At 49.5% G+C, this 19,851-nt stretch overlaps 1 protein-coding gene across 1 annotated transcript in view; it reads right to left on the reverse strand.

The window, feature by feature from the left end:
- Positions 1-19,565, reverse strand: part of ARHGEF16 (Rho guanine nucleotide exchange factor 16) — a 46,944-nt gene extending 27,379 nt beyond the window's left edge. Inside the window, exons 1-5 of the mRNA XM_043997401.1 lie at positions 19,008-19,565; positions 11,305-11,350; positions 8,797-8,966; positions 2,716-2,772; positions 2,318-2,478 (exon numbers count right to left, since the gene is read on the reverse strand). Of these exons, the coding sequence (XP_043853336.1) occupies positions 2,318-2,478; positions 2,716-2,772; positions 8,797-8,966; positions 11,305-11,350; positions 19,008-19,565 (992 nt within the window). The remainder of the gene's footprint in view (positions 1-2,317; positions 2,479-2,715; positions 2,773-8,796; positions 8,967-11,304; positions 11,351-19,007) is intronic.
- Positions 19,566-19,851: the final 286 nt, after the last annotated feature.

Here is a 19,851-nt window from a genome sequence, read left to right on the forward strand (position 1 = left end):
ACACGCACACGGATGTTACTGTTTTCTGAAGTTGGAGGGGGTAGCAGGGGAGGAATGAGAATGGGTCTAAAGTAGGCGCCTGTTTCTGCCCCACAAGGTTCGCCCACCCAAAGTGATTTTCCTTAAGTCCAAGTTTGAACAATGTCACCCTTTTCTCATTAAAATCTAATGGCTCGGGGGCAGCTAGGTGGAGCAGTAGATAGAGCACCAGCCCTGGAGTCAGGAGTACCTGAGTTCAAATCCAGCCTCAGACACTTGACCCTTACTAGCTGTGTGACCCTGGGCAAGTCACTTAACCCCAAATGCCTCAGGAAAAAAAAATCCAATGGCTCCCCATTACCTTCAGAATCAAACATAAAAACAAAATCCTTTAGAAACTGGCTCATTCCTGTTCCTCCCCTCTCCTACTGCCTTTCTGGCAGTTCCCACATAGTATCTCCCACCTCCACACCTTTGCCCGGACTGTTCTCCCTCCTCTCCTCCACTGCTTGGCATCCCTGGCCTCCTTCAAGCCTCAGCTCAAATCTCACCTTCCACGGGAAACTTTTTGTGGTCTCCCTTAATACCAGCCCCTTCCTTCTGAGACGACCCCCAATATATACACTAGAGATCTTGTCTGGACATAGCTGTCTGCCTGTTTGTTCCATTAGACTGTAAGTTCCCTGAGGGTAGGCACCTGTGCTTGTGTTTTTGCATTTTCTCTATATCCCCAGGTGTTCCCTCAGTGCCTGCCACATAGCAGGTATTTGTTAAATACTTATTGGCTGCCTTCCAGACCCAGCAGGAAGTAGGGAATGCTGGTCACAGGGAGTGCCCCAGCTGTCCGGCCAGAACCTCCCTCTTCCAAGGGCCGGCAGGGTGGTCAGGGCCCTCCTCCGCTTCCTGGTGATGCAACCTGAGCCAAGCCCAGGCAGGTCTGGGGGCCGTGCCACTGGACACCGGTGCTAAGCTAAACCTGACCCCAGCGCTGCAACTTGAGGCTGGCTGGCGGCCCAACCCAAGAGCCTGCTCACCTGGGGGGGCCCCACCTAGCCTAGCTGACCCTCCACCCCTCTCCCTGTGCCTCAGCTTCCCTGCTCTGCACCTCCTTCCTTCCTTTTCTCTCCAGACTCCAGGAGGACAAAGGAGGAGTGGTTGTCTGTCCAGAGAAGGTCTTGAGCCCTTTGGAAAGGCATGGTGGCATCTAATTTATTATTAAAAGGAACCAGGTGCGTTCTTTAAGGTGGCCAAAGCTGGGAGCCAAGTGACATGCAGGGCAAAGGGGGGTGGGGGGAAGAGAGAGTGAGCAAGTGTACACATGAGTGCATGCAAGCACACAGGGATGGTGAGTGCTGAACTTGGGGAGATGCCTGAAAACTCAGGGGGTAGGCTAATGGCTATAGTACAAGCCAGTTCTTGATCCTCGGATTCCAGGGGTCTGTGAACTTGGATGGGAAAAAAGTCACATCTATTATTTTCACTAATTTCTAACTGAAGTTGAGCATTTCCTTCAATTAACAAAGCATGGTTGAGGGGCAGCTAGGTCACACAGTGGACAGAGCATCCTCCCTGGAATCGGAAGGACCGGAGTTCAAATCTGGCCTCAGATACCTACTAGCTGTGTGACCGTGGACAGGCCACTTAACCTCTGTGGGCTTCCTTTATAAAATGAGGGGGTTGGACTACATTAGGGGTTCTTGATTAAAAAAAGAAAATCCTAGATCCCTTTGGTACCCCAGTGAGGCAAATAATGTTTTAAAATAATTGAAGGAAATTCTAAATCTTAGTTAGAGGTGAATGAGGAAAAAAAAAAAGATGCACTTTTTCCCCCCATCTACTTTTATAGATCTGCCCCACACCACCCCGCCCCAGGATCTATCCAGAGACAACCCTATCTTGAGGGGTCCATGGACTCCAGGCTAAGATTAGATGAATTCCCGAGTTCCTTCCAGCTCTCCATCACCACTCAGAATAAGCACGGTCCTGGGACTTCCATTTAAAAGGCCCCTCTAATGGGGCAGCTAGGTGGCACAGTGGATAAAGCACTGGCCCTGGATTCAGGAGGACCTGAGTTCAAATCCAGCCTCAGACACTTGACACTTACTAGCTGTGTAACCCTGGGCAAGTCACTTAACCCCAATTGCCTCACCCCCAAAATAAAGTAAAATAAAAGGCCCCTCTAACTTGCCATCTGCCTGACCCTCACTCAGGAAGGAGCTCAGGGTTTAGCACTGACACCAAGAAGTCAATCAGAACCATGAAGCTGAGGTCTGCCCAACCTCTCTGGGCCACCCCCAAGAGCACCAAGACCCCACAGAGCAGGAAGATGGGAACTCACTTCTGGCTGGCACTCTGGACATCCACGATGTTGGAGAAGAGGTGGTGGTGCTCCGTCTGCGTCATGGTGCCCCGAAGCTCCTTGGATTTCAAGAACTCTGACACGAGGATGCCCAGGCTGTGCAAGTAGGAGAACTCTGAAGTGATGATCTCAAAAATAGCCTGGGTGTCCAATGGCGTGGGGAGGGGGAGAGAGAGAAAGAGAGGGATGAGAGGAGGGAAGATGGGGAGATGTGGGTCTCTCTCTCCCCCTCCATGCCTCTCTCTTTCCTTTGGATGGACAACTGAGAGGCGGCCTTTCCTCCAAGGGGCAGAAGCCAGTCATGCAGCACAGAGACATTTGGCGTTGGTCAACTTTCACCTGGACAGAGCAGGAAACAGCTGCCGGGTCCCCCTTACCTCCTGCCGCTTCCGCTCCTCCGGGGACAGCTGATCCAGCAGCCCAGATTCCACCACCTGAGGAACACAGACACACAAACAGCGTGAGCTCTCGCTCTGTGTAGAGGTCGGGGTCCAGGCCAAGGGTCAGAGGCAAAGCTAGGACTAGGACCGACTGACCGAGGGAAAAAGCTTTCACAGTCTGCCTCACCCTTGCCTTTCCGGCTGATTTCCCATCATGGCTCCTCACACACCCAACATGCCAGAAAGATGGCTTCCTATCCCCAAATTCCATTTCCAACCTCCGGACCTTTGCTAACCTCATGCTCTCCCTCCTCACCCTTGCCTCTCAGAATCCCCGTGCCCATTTAAGACAGCCCGCGTGCCAGCCTCAGCTCCTCTTCCCTGATACCTCCCATCATCAGTAACCCCTCCCTCAAATGAGTCTGTGATCTGGCCTGATCCCATCTGAATGATGAACTCCCTGAGGAGACTGCTTTGTTTGAATGTGTACTGCTGCGTATTTCCGTTGGGATGGAACCAACGTCCACATTTTACATAAGTTTAAGCTCCAATGGTACCCATTTGGATGTGTATGACCGCTCTAGGAGGTCGGGCCCCAGCTGCATTTCCTTATCTGGGTCTATTCCAGACTGGAAGCTCCGTGAGGTCAGGGACTGTCATTTATGTCATGTGAATCTCCTTAACTTATCTCAGTGCCTGGCACACAGTAGGCACTTAATGCATGGCAGCTGTTAATCTGGCTCCATCTTCCTAAAAACAATTCCATTATTTATCTATCTGAGCACCCCTACCCCACCACCCCCATCTCCCATTAGAATATAACCTTCCCGAGGTCAGGGGCTGTGGTCTTCGTATCTGTGCCACCTAACAGTGCCTGGTGCACAGTGGGCTCTGGGTTAAGAACCCCTGGTTTAGCTGCCATGTGCCACACAGAGAGGGGAGAAGAGTGAGATGCAGGGAAACCAATGTGGAGGCTGCTGGCGGAGCCCAGGGCAGGTGGCAAGGGCACCTCAAGAGATGTGGTGGAAGCTGGTGGGTTCTGGGGGTTCAGGAGGAGGGAAGAGTCACACATGCCTAGGAGGCAGCGAAGCCAAGGGAACCAAGGATGCCACCAAGAGGGACCTCAGGGGTAGGTGGGTCCACACCAAGGGGCTCCCAGAATACCCCAAACTCCAATCTGGGAACAACCAGCAGGGGCCCTCCCCCAGCTGACAAGGAGGGGCAGGAGCGCCCACCAGACCCCGGGCCAGCCTGGCACACTGGCTTCTCTGAGGAGGCAGGACAATGCCGCCCTGAACAAGGATCCTGGGGCCGCCCGCCCACCCGCAGCTGCAGGTGGGACACTTGCCCAGACCCAGGCGGCTGAGCCAGCACTTGTGTGCTAATAAAGCTCTGCTGCTACACATTCCTGACTGAGGCCAAGTGCTCCTGTGGGCACTGCCCACCCCGAACGCTCCCCACCCCGTCCCACCTCGTAGTTAGACGAGATTCCGAGTGGGCAGAGATCTGAAAGGTGGCAAAGTCCAACCCTATCCTCAGACCCACTGAGTGACACAGTGTTAGCTCTGAGATTTGAATCTAGGTCCTCTGGACCTTCTAAATACACCCTGGGGAGGGAGAAGACAGGAAGGAAAGAAAGAGAGGGAGGAAGGAAAGAAAGAGAGGAAGGAAAGGAAGAGGGAGGAAGGAAGGGGAGAGGAGAAAAGGAGGGAGGGAAGGAGGAAGAGAAGAGTGAAATAGAGTAAGGGGAGAAAGAAGGAGGGAAGAGAAGGGAGAAATAAGTAGTAAGGAAGAGTAAAAGGAAAGGAGAGAAGAAAAGAGTTAGAGAGGGAGAGAAAGGGGAAGGAGAGAAGAAAGAAGAAGGAAGAGAAGAGGGAAATGAGGAGAGAAGGGACCAAGAAAGGGAAGACCTTAGGAAGAGAAGGGTGTAGATGGTGTGAAGAGACTGCAATCAGGTGGGGAGCCCTAGGGAGGATTCCCAGGGGCTGTTCCGGGGCCTCCTGGCATCTTCTCCTCTGCTGTTGGAGGCTGAGGGTAACTGGAGGTGTGGGAGTGAAACTGGGGAAGGCAAGCCGAATCAGAAATCCCCTTTGCTCGGGAGGACTGGAAACACAACAGGGCCGGTGTGGAGCCAGACACTGACAAACCTCTGCCCAGCCTCCCCCCTCCCCTTCACGCCCTCTGAGGTGAGTCAGCCCCTATCGGAGCAGTCACTGACGGGCATCTCTGAAGCCGCCCAGGATCACCTCACCCTACCCTGTCCCGCCTCTCCCAGGCTGCTGCCACCTAGGTGCACTTGCTGCCTGCAGGCCTGCCCAGCCTAGCTCGTGACCTGGCACGCACACCCAGTTCTCAGGCCTGTGGCCCCTGGGGGAGTGGGACAGCCAAGCTGGGTGGGTGGGGGCCCTTCACTAGATGTCATGGGGAACTCCTGCACTGCCCAGGGGCATTTACTCACAGCTTCCTGCCTGGGGAATGGCATGGGAGGGGGCAGCTGGGGGAAGAGACCAGCAGCCTGCCCAGCATTCAGCGAGTCAGGATGGAAACAAAGCCACCAGGGAGTGAGAGTCCAGCGGCTCCTGAGACCAAGTCACTGGCTCATACCCAGCACTAGATGGGGACGCCCAGAGGCAGGGCCCCAGAAGTCCCAGCTCAAATCTCATCTTGCACGGAAAACCCCCGTTCAATATTTCCTATTTAACGTCTCTATGGCTTTGCTTTGTATATATTTATTGCATGCTTTCTCCCCTGTTAGATTTTTTTTTTTTTTAGTGAGGCAATTGGGGTTAAGTGACTTGCCCAGGGTCACACAGCTAGTAAGTGTTAAGTGTCTGAGGCCGGATTTGAACTCAGGTCCTCCTGATTCCAGGGCCAGTGCTCTATCCACTGCACCACCTAGCTGCCCCTCCCCTGTTAGATTTTTAAGCTCCTTGAGGGAAGGGACTATCTTTTGCCTCTTTTTTCCCCTCCACACTTAGCACAGTGCCTGGCACTGTTTGTTGCATTGAACTGAATTCTCTCCTTTCTGCCCCACAGAGAAATCTTTGTAGCTTTCTCACTAAGCCACCCATCATCTTAAAATTGTGGAAGAGGAGTCAGAAGGAACCTCGGAGGTCATCTAGTCCAACCAATCCCTTTATTTTTACAGAGTGGGGAAACCGAGGCAGAGACTAGCTCTGAACCTATACCATCTTACTCTAAGGCACTTCATGAACACTTATTGATCGACCGATTCAGATCCCACCTTTGACACCCATTAGACGGGCAGGCAATGCCCCAGCTCTGGCTTCCTGGCAAAGCACGAAGCTTTTTTCCAAGCCTCAAAGGGCCAACATGACAGAGCCGGTCATGCAGGGACAAGGGCTCAGCCTGTCAGGGCTGGAAACGGGTTTAAAAGGACATCAAAGTTCAGCCTCCTCGCTTTACAGATGGGGAAAATGATCTCCATTCAGACCGGGGAAGTGACTTGACCAGGGTCTCCGTGTGAGTGGCAGACAAATCAGTCAGTCCACAAGCATTTATTAAGCGCCTACTGTGAACCAGGCACTGTGTTAAGTCCTGGAGATAGCAAGAAAAGTAAAAGAGCATCCCTGCCCTCAAGAACCTCACAGACTACTGAGGGAAACAACAGGCAGAGAAAAAACCTCCGAGGGAAAAGGGGGACTGGGAAAATCTTCCTGTAGAAGGTGAGATTTTAGCTGGGACCTGAAGGAAGCCAAAAGGCAGAGATGAGGAGGGGAAGCATCCCAAGACTTTGGGGACCCACAAAGATATCAAAAATCAACCGAGGGGCAGCTAGGTGGCGCAGTGGATAGAGCACCAGCCCTGGATTCAGGAGGACCTGAGTGAGTTCAAATACGGCCTCAGATACTTAACACTAATAACATTAATACTTAATACTAGCTGTGTGACCCTGGGCAAGTCACTTAACCCCAATTGCCTCACTTAAAAAAAAAAAGAACTAACTAGCACCATATGTATTCACAAGTGAATTCTATCAACATTCAATTAACTGAAATATTAAGACTGCTCACCAAAATAGCAAAAAGGATCCCCCCAAATTCTTCCTATGACCCAAATGTGATCTTGATGCCTAAGCCAAAAAGAGTAAACATAGAAGGGGAAAAAAACCCCCAACAAACAAAAATCTATAGGAGCAGCTAGGTGGCACAATTATGTTGTAATCTTTTATATCAAAGTCACGGTTCTTTTTGGAGCTGATCTATTGATATATCATATGATTTTTTTGTTTTTGATATTATATTTAAATTTGTAGTTTTCCTCTAAACCAACCCTTCATCGCTCATGGTCGAAATCCAGCTTAATGATACATTGTCATAAGCTCTTTGCTAATATTTTATTTAAAGTTTTTGCATCAATATTTACTAGAGATATTAGTCTATAGATTGGGGGGGGGGTGGACAATGAGGGTTAAGTGACTTGCCCAGGGTCACACAGCTAGTAAGTGTCAAGTGTTTGCAGCTGGATTTGAACTCAGGTCCTCCTAAATCCAGGACCAGTGCTTTACCCACTGTGCCACCTAGCTGCTCCTATAGATTTTTGTTTGTTGGGGGTTTTTTTCCCCTTCTATTTTTACCATATCAGTGGAGTAAGGAAGAAATCACCTGCCAGATCTATGGGTGAGGGAAGAGTTCATAATTAAACAAAGGACAGAGATGATGACACAGGATAAAATAAGCAACTTTAATTATATAAAATGTATATATTTTTGCACAAATCCAAGACAGCTAAGATTAGAAGGGAAATCATTTGCTGGGGGAAAAATATTTGCAGCAAGGCTCTCTGGTAAAGATCTCTTTTCCAAGACATACAAGGCACTAATCCAGATTTATAAGAATAAGAGGCATTCCCCAATTGATAAATGGTCCAAACATATGAACAGCCAGTTCTCATGGGGGAAAAAATCCAAGCCAACTATAGCCCTTTGAAAAAAACATGGTCCTAATCACTGCTGGAGAAATAAAATTAAAGCATTTCTGAGATTCCAACTCAGACCCACCAGATTTGCAAAGATAAATAAACCACTACCCCCAGCCCCAGATGATCATTGTTGGAGGGGTTGTGGGAAGACAGGCACGCTGATGCCCTACTGGCTGAACTGTGAATGAGTGAATGAAAATTCCGGAAATCAATTTGGAATTATTCATAAAAAAGCTACTAATAAATAACTGCATGACCTTTCACCCAGCTATACCATTTTTAGCCTATACCCAAGAGACTTGAAAGAGGGAAAAGATCCCATATGTACAAAAATATTTATAGCAGCCCTTTCAGGGGGTGGGGAAGGGCAAAGAACTAAGTTCTGAGGGGATGTTCATTAATTGGGGAATGGCTAAAAAAGTTATGAAATACTACTGTACTGTAAGAAATGAGGAGATAGGTTTCAGAGACATGGAAAGACCTATATGAACTGATGCAGAGTGAAGAAAGTGGAATCAGGAAAATAATTTAAACTGTAACTCAGATGATATAAAAATAAATATTTCTGAAATCCTTATTTCTCTCTCCCTCCCATTCCCATCAATCCCTATTGATCCTGTCTATAGCTTATTTGTTGGTTGTCTTTCCCATTAGATTGTAAGCTCCTTGAGGGTACAGACTGTTCTTTTGCCTTCCTTTGTAATCTCAGAGCTTAGCACATAGTAGGTGCTTAATAAATGTGGACTGCTTGATCTTAAGAACTCTGATCATCAAAATGGCCAAACATAATTGGGAGGACTGAGAAAGAATACTGCCCACCAATGTGCAAAATAAATACATTTTTCAAAATGACTAATGTGGGAATGTTTTGCTTACCTGTGTCTATGTGATAAGAGAATTTAGTAATTTTCTTTTGACCAGTCAGTGGGTGGGAACAAAAAAAAATATTTTCAATAATTGAAAAAAATTAAATTAAATTAAGAAAGAACAACACAGAAAAATCTCCAACAAGGATACAGAGGCCTCTCTATGGAGAGCCCAGGCTCTGAGCGGTGCTTCCCGAGAGGCTGCAGAAGGGATGGGAAGAGGGCAAGGGGAAGGGATGGCTGTGGGGGACTCCCTTCCCAGGGCACCCACCTCAGGGAGCTGGCTCCAGGTGACCTGGGCAGGCCGGTAATTCTTCACCACAATTGTGGCGTCTACCTTCCGAGGTCCCTCTGGGCTCAAGCAGTCATCCAGCTGATCATCGTCTGATTCGTGGCTGGTGTTCAGGCCCCTCTCCCGGATTTCCTGGTAGAACCTAGGATCTGGGGACAGAAGGCGACTCACAAGCTGACACAGGGACTCTGAAGAGCCATCCCTGCCCTGTGCCTCAGGCGCAGCATCTCTTGCCAAGACCCCTGGGGATGGTGAGTCCTCCCTGGGGCCCCAAAGAGACCCTGAAATCGACAGGCGGCGGAGAGCCCCCCAGAACGGGCTCCCCTGGGGAGGGCAGTCTCCCATGGCTGGATGGGGCTCGGCCGATTCGTCAGGGAGCTTCGGGGCAGAGTAGCATCCCAGTGTAGAATGTGACACCTTTGGGCCTGGAGTCCTGGCTGGGGATCACAGCCCCATGGGCAGGTGATGGCGTTAGAGAATAGGGCCTGAGGAGGGGAGGACCACCAGGCACCTCCGGTCCTACCAGAGTCTTGGGATGCCCCAAGGTTGGACCGGGGGAGCCCCACTGATCCCTACCAGAGATGGGCTCTGTCCCAACTCCAGCCTCTCAACAGATCCATTAACCGTAGCCTGTATCCTTCAACCCAGACCAGGCAGGGGAGGGGCCACAGGCCACTCTGGGCTCCTCAGCCATAGCAGGGCTTCCCGCTGAAGACGCCACTCAGAGACCCTCTGGCAGCCCTTCCACATGAGGGGCCATTTGGAAAGCATTTTGCAAACTCAGAAGGTCTAGAAATAAGTCTTCCTCCTCTAGTCTCTTCTTGGAGACAACCACAGCAATGGGGAATTCTTCCGTCCTAATCCCGGGGCATCTTTTTGGTAGGGGCAGAAGAGACAGGCCCCTAATAGAAGGTAAGCCACTGCCTTAATCAACAAATAGCCAGTGCCTGCTATGCGCCGGGCACAGTGCCGCCACCAGGGATGAGAATCTTTTAAAAAAATCAAACAGTTCCTATCCTCAAAGGGCCTTACGTCCTACCGGGGGAGGTAATGTACGCACATATAAAGATATATTGTGTAAATACAAAAACAGATATAGACTATCCCACTTTTGTTTTTGCATCTTCAGCACCAAGCCAAAAGTAGGGGCTTGATATTTGTTGAGTGACTGATTGGGGGGGGGGGGGGCGGGAAGGAAGGGCAGCACACAGTAGGGCCCTAATGTTTGTTGACTGAGTGATTGATCCCTTGGGAGGAGAATAGCACACAGTAGGGGCTTAATGGCTGTTGACTGAGTGATTGATTCCTGGGGGAAAGGCAGCACATAGTAGGGACTTAATGGTTGCTGGTTGAGTGATTGATTCCTTTTTTTTTTTTTTGGAGTGATTGATTCCTGGGAGAGAGAGCAGAACATGGTAGGGGCTTAATGCTTGTTGACTAAGTGACTTATTGGGGGTTGGGGTAGGAAAGAGCAAGACAAGTAAGGCTTGGAATCAGGAAAACCTGGGTTCAAATCCTCCCCTTGCTACTGATTACCTGTGTGACCCTGAACAAAGTTGCTTCACCTGTCTTACCTTCACTTTCTTCTTAAGTAAGATGGGGGGTGGGGTGGTTAAGATTTACAGAATGCTTTGGGGCCTCCAAAATACACTCATCTCATTTGGTGTTCACCACTGAAGCAGGACTCAACACAGGAGAGAGAGTGCTGATCTTGGAGCCAGAAAATTCTGGCTCTGGGAATAATATTGGTCATTTCACCACTCTCAGATCCCACGTTTGTAAAAGTCCAAAGCCAGTATTCTTTCCATCATATATCTAGTCACTATGTCTCCTGGGGGCCCCTCGGAGATGAGGATTTTCACATACCCCTTTGGGAAAAGGGGTTGTCTTCTAAGATGCTACAGAAACAACCACATAGGTCAGGGGGCAGAGAAGGGGGGGAGAGGGAGAAAGAGAGGGGGAGTGAGGGGGACGGAGACAGAAAGAGAGGGGGGAGGGAGTGAGGGTGAGAGAGAAAGAGAGAAAGAGAGGGAGAGAGAGGGAGGGAGAGAGGGAGAGAGGGAGGGGGGGAGGGAGTGAGGGTGAGAGAGAAAGAGAGAAAGAGAGGGAGAGAGAGGGAGGGAGAGAGGGAGAGAGGGAGAGAGGGAGGGGGAGAGGGAGAGAGGGAGGGGGGGAGGGAGTGAGGGTGAGAGCTCATTCTACCAACCCCACCAGAGTGGAATTTACAGTCCATTGGGCTGCAGCCCAGCCCTGGAGGAAATCAAGTTGGGGTGGGGGGGAGCCCAGTCACATTCTCTTTAAAGTGCAAATGCCTTCTTGAACATCTCAAGGATTCTTTCATTCTTTCTTTAACTGCTGTCCTGCCTGGAGGGCCCGGATGAAGGCCCCCCCCCCTTCCCGGTTCCCCAGAGGGCCAGAGCTTCTTAGAAAACCACCACCTCCCCAGGAGGCCTGGTGGAGGGGCCTGTGACCAGAGGCCAGACTCACCATCCTTGAAAGAGCCCTTGTGTGCGCGCTTCCTCCCAAGAGTCTTCTGTAGCTAGGAGACAAGGACAGAGAGGCAGTGGGTTAGAAGAAGGTGGCCTGCCTGGCTTTCTTCTGGTCCCTCTCTCACCCTCACCATACCCCTCTGCCCCTTGGAATACCCATCCTCCTTCTCTGCTATCACTTCTTTTTCTTTTTTTTTTTTTTGGTGGGGCAATGAGAGTTAAGTGACTTGCCCAGGGGAGCACACAGCTAGTAAGTGTCAAATGTCTGAGGCTGCATTTGAACTCAGGTCCTCCTGAATCCAGGGTCAGTGCTTTATCCACTGCACCATCTAGCTGCCCCTGTTGGATCCAATTATTATTTAATCACTGAACAGATGCTCTGCAGAGGCCCAGAACCCATGGGCCGGCCCTTCCTTGCAGGGAGCCATACATTTCTTTAAGAGGCCCCTTTCTCAGCAAACTCGGCCACCTGCCCCTTCCTGTTCTGGGGAAGGACCAGGTTGGATTTCTTCAGAACAAGCTGGGACCAGAAAGCTCCCCAGCTGCCTGGCTTAAAGCAAACATTTCTCTTGGTGCTGAGAAGCAGAGAAAGCAGACGGGGGCCTTTGGATGGGCATGCTCAGGGGGAAGCCCCCAGGAACAAGAGACTGGGAGACCTGGATCCAGTTTCCCAGCCCCTGGTTCTGATAGCAAGACTCTAAGTGCTTTGCACGGAGAGGCCTCTCCCCACCAAACGTCCACAAGATGAGCTGGAGAAGGAAAGGGATGGGCCACTCCAGTATCATTACCAAGAAAACCCCAAGTGAGGTCATGAAGAGTCAGACTCAACTGAACAAGAACAAAAAAGGGGCCTCGTGGCCTTAATGAGCAGTAGATCAGCATTTATTAGGACCAAGGATGGAGAGCTAGAAGAGAAGGCCCCTCAGAGGCCACCTACTCCAACTGCCTCATTTTACAGATGAAGAAACTGAGTCAAGGGAAGTTAAGTGACTTGACCAGACTCACAGGCAGAGTTAAGAGGTCAGAGGCGGGATCTGAATGCCCTGACTCCAGGTCTTCTACCTACTCTGTGCCAAGCATTGGACACATATAAACTCAGTGACCCTGGGGGAGTCCCTTAACTTCTTGGTGAGTTCTGCACCCCCACCCCCACCCCCAGTGCCCCGCCTGCTGCCCCCTGCAGCTCTCTAAGGCTTTACATGACCGAGAAGTTGCTGATCTGCATCTGGGGAGAGAATTTCAACACTGGGAATTTCAGATATCCATGAAATCACAAACCCTCCCCATCTCCACAAAAATAAAAATAAAAATAAAAAAGCATATAGATCACAGTAATGAATACTAGGGAAAGATTAAAACATGATTCAGTCCCTGCCCTCCCTGAAGTTCTATTGTACCATGGGGGATACAAAATATATGGTGATATGCTGTTGAACATGACGGGGCAGACAAGAAATCCAAAGCGGTCCAGGAAAATGTGCAGCGGGGCAAAACTCTGCCATCTGGGAAGACTCCATGGAGGAGGTGGCCCTGGAAGAGGAGGATTTCCACAGGCATCATGGCCAAGGAGGGAAGGCATGCAGGTGCCCCAGACAAATGCATGGAAGTCGGAGATGATGGGATGAGAATGGGGAACAGCAAGTTGGCAGGAACACAGGATGTGGCAATAATATGAAGTATGGTTGCGAAGGATAACAGGCATCCATCTGTGGGATGTGTTTATAATTTATCTTATATGCTACTATAGGGAGCTGGTGACGACTCTCAAAAAGGGGAAGAGCTGGGGGCAGCTAGGTGGCTCAGTGGATAGAGCACCGGTCCTGGATTCAGGAGGACCTGAGTTCAAATCCGGCCTCAGACACTTGACACTTACTAGCTGTGTGACCCTGGGCAAGTCACTTAACCCCAATTGCCTCACCAAAAAAAAAAAAAAAAAAAAAGGCGGGGTGGGGGGGGAAGAGCTCAGATTTCACTTATTTCAAATCTGGTCTAAGATACTTTCTAGCTGTGTGATCCTGGCAAGTGACTTAACCTCTGTCTGCCTCAGTTTCCTTAGCTGTAAAATGGGCATAATAATGACACCTCCCCCTGTCCCCACCCCAGGGCTAGTATAAGTATTAAATGAGATAATTTTTGTAAAATGCTTATCACAGTGTAGAGCGCATAGCAGGTGCTATATAATCATTATTATATAATACGATCATATATTGTATAATTACATATAATATATTATCATAAAATATGTACTATAATGATAATATAATATAATATGATAATATAATATAATATGATAATATAATTATAATATATTGCTGTTATCATTATTGTTGTCCTTTCAATGGGGAAATTCGATCTGCTCGGGCATAAGATCTTCCGAAGCCAGGTCTTCCTGACAAGCCCCCAGGGACAGGAACGAAGAGCTGACCAGTAAGATAAACTCAGTTTCCTTCAGTAGGGCCAGAGACGGAAAACCACAGGGTTAACTTTGCTAGCTTTGCTCACTCTCTGACCTCTCCACCCTCCCTCTGCCTGTGCAGACCAGCGGCTGTAATAATTTCCATCTGAGGCATCTAAAATTCCCAAGGCACTTGGTTTCTGGCGTCCCATCTGCAGCTGGTTTGAGTGAGTTATCAGAAAACCAAGTAGGGAACTGAACCAAAGACAGCTGATCATGGTTTGGACATAACTGGTGGCCAATGTCCTCTGGCCTGCTGGTTCTTTGATTCTCAAGCTAGTGATGCTGCAAAGCTTCTGGTAGCTCCTTTTGCCTTAGCTTTAAAAGACACCCACACTTTTTATTAACATTGCCATGTCTGTTTCACCTGGCACTTGCACTGGACATCCACCATGTCTGGAATAAACCCTCTCTTTACTTCTGCCTCTTCACTTCTGTCAAGGCTCAACTCAAAGCCCACCCTCTGTGGAGGTCCTTCCCCATCCTCCTGGCTGCTGATGCCTTCCCTCAGAGATGACCTTCCAGGTATTCTGTATAAATCTTAAAGAGTTTTTTGCTTGCTGTCTCCCCCATTCCAAATGTGAATTCCTTGAATCTAGGAACCATGTTATTGCTTTTCTTTATATGTCCAGGGCTTAGCCTGCCTTGGAAATCCAGGGAGGATGCCACTGTTGATCATGACAAAAGCTGTTAACCAGTGGGGCAGCTAGGTGGCGCAGTGGATAGAGCACTGGCCCTGAATTCAGGAGTACCTGAGTTCAAATTCAGCCTCAGACACTTGACACTTACTAGCTGTGTGACCCTGGGCAAGTCACTTAACCCCAATTGCCTCACTAAACCCAAAAAACGAAACGAAAATGGACACACACAATGGTTCCTGGACCTCAGTCCAGATGTTTGTAATGTCCAGCACAGATCAGTATGCCCAGCCTCTGCTCCCCCACCAGAGCTAATCCAATTAATCACACCCCCCAGGGCAGCTTCTGGGCCCAGGACCTCAAAGCAAAACAAACAGGGATAATGCAGGTCCCAGCCCATTTCCATTAAAGTACAACTTGGCAGCAAGATGTGCTTAAACAAAACCATCCACCCCCCTCTTCCCCGACTACTTTCCTGTTCTCCCTCCTCTTGTTGGTCTTGTTCTTGACTTCACTCCCACCCCTAAGTCTTACAGAAGGGGCCGGAGCTGAGCGCCCTGGCCCAGGTGCTAATGGTGCCCCCATTCGGAAGCCCTGGAGCACACCTGCATTTTTGCAAGGTGACCTCTGGCAGGCCAGCAAGACCTCTTCTTCTCCCTCATCCTCCATTACCCCAACAGTCTTTTCTTTTCTTTTTTTTTTTTTTTTTTTGGTGAGGCAATTGGGGTTAAGTGACTTGCCCAGGGTCACACAGCTAGTAAGTGTCAAATGTCAGAGGCTGGATTTGAACTCAGGTACTACTGACTCCAGGGCCAGTGCTCTATCCACTGCACCACCTAGCTGCCCCCCTCACCCCCAACAGCCTTTTCACTGGTCTCCCTGCCTCAAGTCTCCCTCTACATCACAGTAGTAGTCCTGATCCGACTGTGTGATTCCCCTACTCAATGCTTGCTCATGATTTGGGTTTTGATGGCTCAGAGTGAGTGTAAATACTTTATAAATTGTTTCCATTCTGGCCAGAAACTCTAGGGGTCTTCCCCTACTAGACTAATATTTTTTTTAAGGAGGCCAACTTTTGCCTCAATTCCTACCTATGCTTTAACTACTAAATGGGTGTTGCCTAAGACAAACTGGGACCTGGGAAAGATCTTAGCTTCACCAAGTCAAGGTCTCCCACTGCATCCCAGCTCATCTCCAGTCATCCTGATCTCTAGCTTGCCATTGGACCCAGGTGGCTCAGGAGGAAAGAGAGAGGCTGGTGACCTTGTACAGCCCTCCCTCACTTAAATCCAATTCACTGCAAGTCATGACATCACCTTTCTGATGTCACTGTTCCTCCAACAATAACAGGATAAAGCAGAAACTTTTTTTGTTTGCTTTGGTTTTTGCTGGGGTAATGAGGGTTAAGTGACTTGCCCAGGGTCACACAGCTAGTAAGTAAGTGTCTGAGGTCCTCCCAATTTCAGGGCCAGTATTCCATTCACTGTGCCACATTAGATATTTATGAATGAATGAATGGGAGGCAGCTTGATTCAGGAACACAAGGGTTCAAATCTTGCTTCTGACACATAAGGGTTGGGTGACCTTAGGCAAATCACTCTACCTCCTATTGGTATAAGGTTTTTCCTTAGCAGCATCTCCAACTTAAAGTGTTTAACTTCAAGCACATAGTAGCTGCTTAATAAATGCTACTTGATTGACTGGACTAGATCAGCTCTAGACCAGGTCTTAAAATCTCATGATTCTTGTGACTTCATCAGACTGCCAAGATTCCTGGGAAAACATTATGTGTGTGTGTATGTTGCATGTTTTTATGTATATATGTTGCAAAGATCTGCAGGTCAGGACAGAAAACAATGAAGGGGAAAAAAGGGAAAATGGAAAAAAAAGAGTTACAGACATACATGTAACATTTTCCCAAGAATCTTGGCAGTTTGGTGAAGTTACAGGAATCCTAAGATTTAAGGACATGAGAGATGATCTCATTTGGTCAGTCAATCAACTAGCTTTTATTAAGCACCTACTATGTGTTTACACTCTGGGGAACTCACCACCCTAATGGGGGTGGGGACCAAAAGCAAGCAACTAAATACAAACAAGCTCTGTACAGGGTAAACTGGAGGTAATCGAGAGGGAATTCTGTCAGTCAACAAAGTGCCTACTATGTGCCAGGCACTGGGGGGATACCAAGGAAAAGAATCATAAAAAACCAGACCCTGCCCTCAAGGAGTTTCCAGTCTAATGAGGAGGACAACACACAAACTGCTATGTTCCAACAAGATATGGTCTGGATCAACTGGTGATAAGTCTCAGCAGGATGGCACCAGCTTGGAGGTGGGGCTGGGCCTCTTCAAAGAGGAAACCAACAAAGAGTGAAAGTGACTCAAGCATGGCGGCCTGGGAGAAGACAGCACCAGTCCCACCCCGCTCTGTCCCGTCTCCTGATAACTCAGACTTTATACTCCGTGGACCTTTGCCTTCTCAAGTAAAAACAGGGTTTCCTGACAAGCACATTTACATCATAAACCAGGGCCCCAAGGGTGGGGAAATAACCCAATGAGTCTTTCCAAGAACTAAGTACCCATATATAGGTAATTAATGAGCAATGATAAATCACTTTTACCACGTCACAAAACCTATATCTCGAGACTCCCAATGGGCAAGCACAGCCTGTCCTCCTGCCTCTGCACCCTCAGCCTTCTCTTAGAACTCTAACCTCCTCTGATGCTCAGCTTAGGCCCCAAGCCCTCAAGAGCATCCTGCCTCCCCTGCCCCCCTCTAATGTAGCATGTTGTTCTCGTTCAGTAGAACATAATCTCCTTGAGGGCAGGCCCCATTTTAGGAGGTTCTTTTTTTTTGTTTTTGTTTTTTTTGAGGGGCAATTGGGGTTAAGTGACTTGCCCAGGGTCACACAGCTAGTAAGTGTTAAGTGTCTGAGGCCGGATTTGTACTCAGGTACTCCTGAATCCAGGGCCGGTGCTCTATCCACTGCGCCATCTAGCTGCCCCGGTTCTTTTTTTTTTTTCAAGGCAATGAGGGTTAAGTGACTTGCCCAGGGTCACACAGCTAGTAAGTGTTAAGTGTCTGAGGCTGGATTTGAACTCAAGTCCTTCTGAATCCAAGGCCGGTGCTTTATCTACTGAGCCACCTAGCTGCCCCTTAGGGGGTTCTTCTTAATCCCTAGCACCTGGCACCTAGGTTGTGCTCAGTACATGGCTGTACAATGTTCCCCACCTTCCACTGTGAATGGCCCTCACCCCAATTAATGATTCTTGTTATTTTCTGAAATGAGCAAACACACAGTAGGTGCTTCTAATGATTCTCCCCACCCCACCCCCCAATTTTTGTGAGGCAATTGGGGTTAAGTGACTTGCCCAGGGTTACACAGCTAGTAAGTGTTAAGTGTCTGAGGTCAAATTGGAACTCAGGTCCTCCTGACTCCAGGACTGGTGCTCTATCCACTGTGCCACCGAGCTGCCCCTGCTTCTAATGATTCCTGTCATTCTGTGAAAGGAGCATGCACACAGTAGGTTCTTGATAGATGCTGTATGGAATTAAAATATGAGTCACCTGGCTCTACCACTTACTAGAAATTCATAGGACAAGGAAGAAATACATTCTATAAACCTGAAGGTCACAGCCCAGAGGGGTCAAATGCTGATAAAGAGTGATCCAAGCCAGATTAAAATGCAAATGGGAAATAGTTAACAAGATAAATAAAAATTGATAATATTATTTGCGGTTTTCTAAGTCAATATGAGGTCCTCAGGGATCCCTCGGTGTTTAGTGGCTTATGTTTCTATGTAAATTTGACAGGACTGGTGGTGCTATCCAGCTTCCTCATGTTTAAAGTCTTGGGTTAGGTACTAGGGAGAAAAAGATAATGATGGAGGGAAAAGAAGAGAAGAGAAGAGAGGAAAGGGGAGGGGAAGGGAAGAGAGGAGATGGAAAGGGAGACTGGGGGTGGAAGAGAGAGGGAGAGGAAGAGAAGGAAAAACAGAGTCAAGAGACAGAAGCGGGGGGGCGGCTAGGTGGCGCAGTGGATAAAGTACCGGCCCTGGAGTCAGGAGTACCTGAGTTCAAATCTGGCCTCAGACACTTAACACTTACTAGCTGTGTGACCCTGGGCAAGTCACTTAACCCCAGTTGTCTCACTTAAAAAAACGACAACAACAAAAAAGAGATGGAGAGACACAGTGAGAGGGAGAGACAGCCAGGTGGCAGAGAGAGAACCATCACCTGGAGGGAGAAGAGGAAAGGCCCCTGCCCAGGCAGAGCCAGATTTGAACCTTGAAGAAAGCTGGGGATCTGAAGAGGGAGGAAATACCAGGCTGGAGGACAGCAGGTACAAAGGCCTCTGGAGGGCTGAGACGGCTCATCAACTAGACCTGACTGATACAGAGAGAGAGGCCTAAACTCTTCAGCTTCCAGAGGAGGCTGGGAGGTCCAATGGCTAGAGCTGGATTTGGAGTCCGGGAGACCCGAGTTTGAATCCAGCCTCAGACCTTTACTGGCATCATGACCCTGGGCAGGTCCCTTAGCTTCTCTGCCTCAGTTCCCTCACCTGAAGAGTGGGGACAACAACAGCGCCCACCTCCCATAACACACCTTGTTCCTGGCCGGGCTCCGTGCTCGTGCCTGGACCGGCTCTTCCACCAGAGGTTTGAGGGTAGGGATGGGCTTGGGCTCCGCCGGGCTCCCAAAGCCCTTCATGGCTGCGCGGTAGGACTGATTCCGGAGGTTGCGCTTCAGCATCCCTGCCGAGGTCACGTCCACGTCGAGGTCATCCCAGGAGAAGCTGGGGGCAGAGAGCCTCTTGGAGTCCCGGGAGGCAGCCTCCTTGCTGGTCATGGTCAGGGCGAAGCTCTGGTGCCGGGTGGGCGTCTTGGCCTTGGTGGACACGGCCAGGCCCTTGGGGATCAGCTGCTGGGTGCCCACCTTGAGGGCAGCGGGGCTCTCCGTGCTCAGGATGACGTGGTGGGGCTCACACGGCAGCGGGCACTCCGCCTGGAAGACGGCATCCTCCATTGACTTCAGGGAGTCCCGTGGCCTGGGGAGCCCAGGAGCAGGGTTACCGTCTTCATCCAGGCGCAACTCAGAGTGCAAACGATACCTCAGTAGCTTGGACTTCTCATCTAGCGAACTGTCAGAATACCTTTGAGACATGGTGGTGGTAGTGGGGGGGGTCCTGGCGGTAGCAAAGAGGCAACAAGTGAGATCACAGCACAAGGCCCCTCACGGGGGGCGCCATCGGAACCTAGAAAAGCTCCTCACAGGGGCTGTGCCCCACCAGCCCATTCCTCCCACCCCCACTTCCCTTATCTCTGGGCTCTCCCATTATAAAACCATTATTACACATCATTAATATGATAGAATTACCAGGCAACCCTGCCGAGGGGGAGACCTTCTTCTTACGGGGAGGCAATGCAGTGTAGTGGTTAGAGCACTGGAC

This window comes from Dromiciops gliroides, chromosome 3 (genome assembly GCF_019393635.1).
Source record: "Dromiciops gliroides isolate mDroGli1 chromosome 3, mDroGli1.pri, whole genome shotgun sequence".
In the NCBI taxonomy this organism is placed as follows: Eukaryota; Metazoa; Chordata; class Mammalia; order Microbiotheria; family Microbiotheriidae; genus Dromiciops; species Dromiciops gliroides.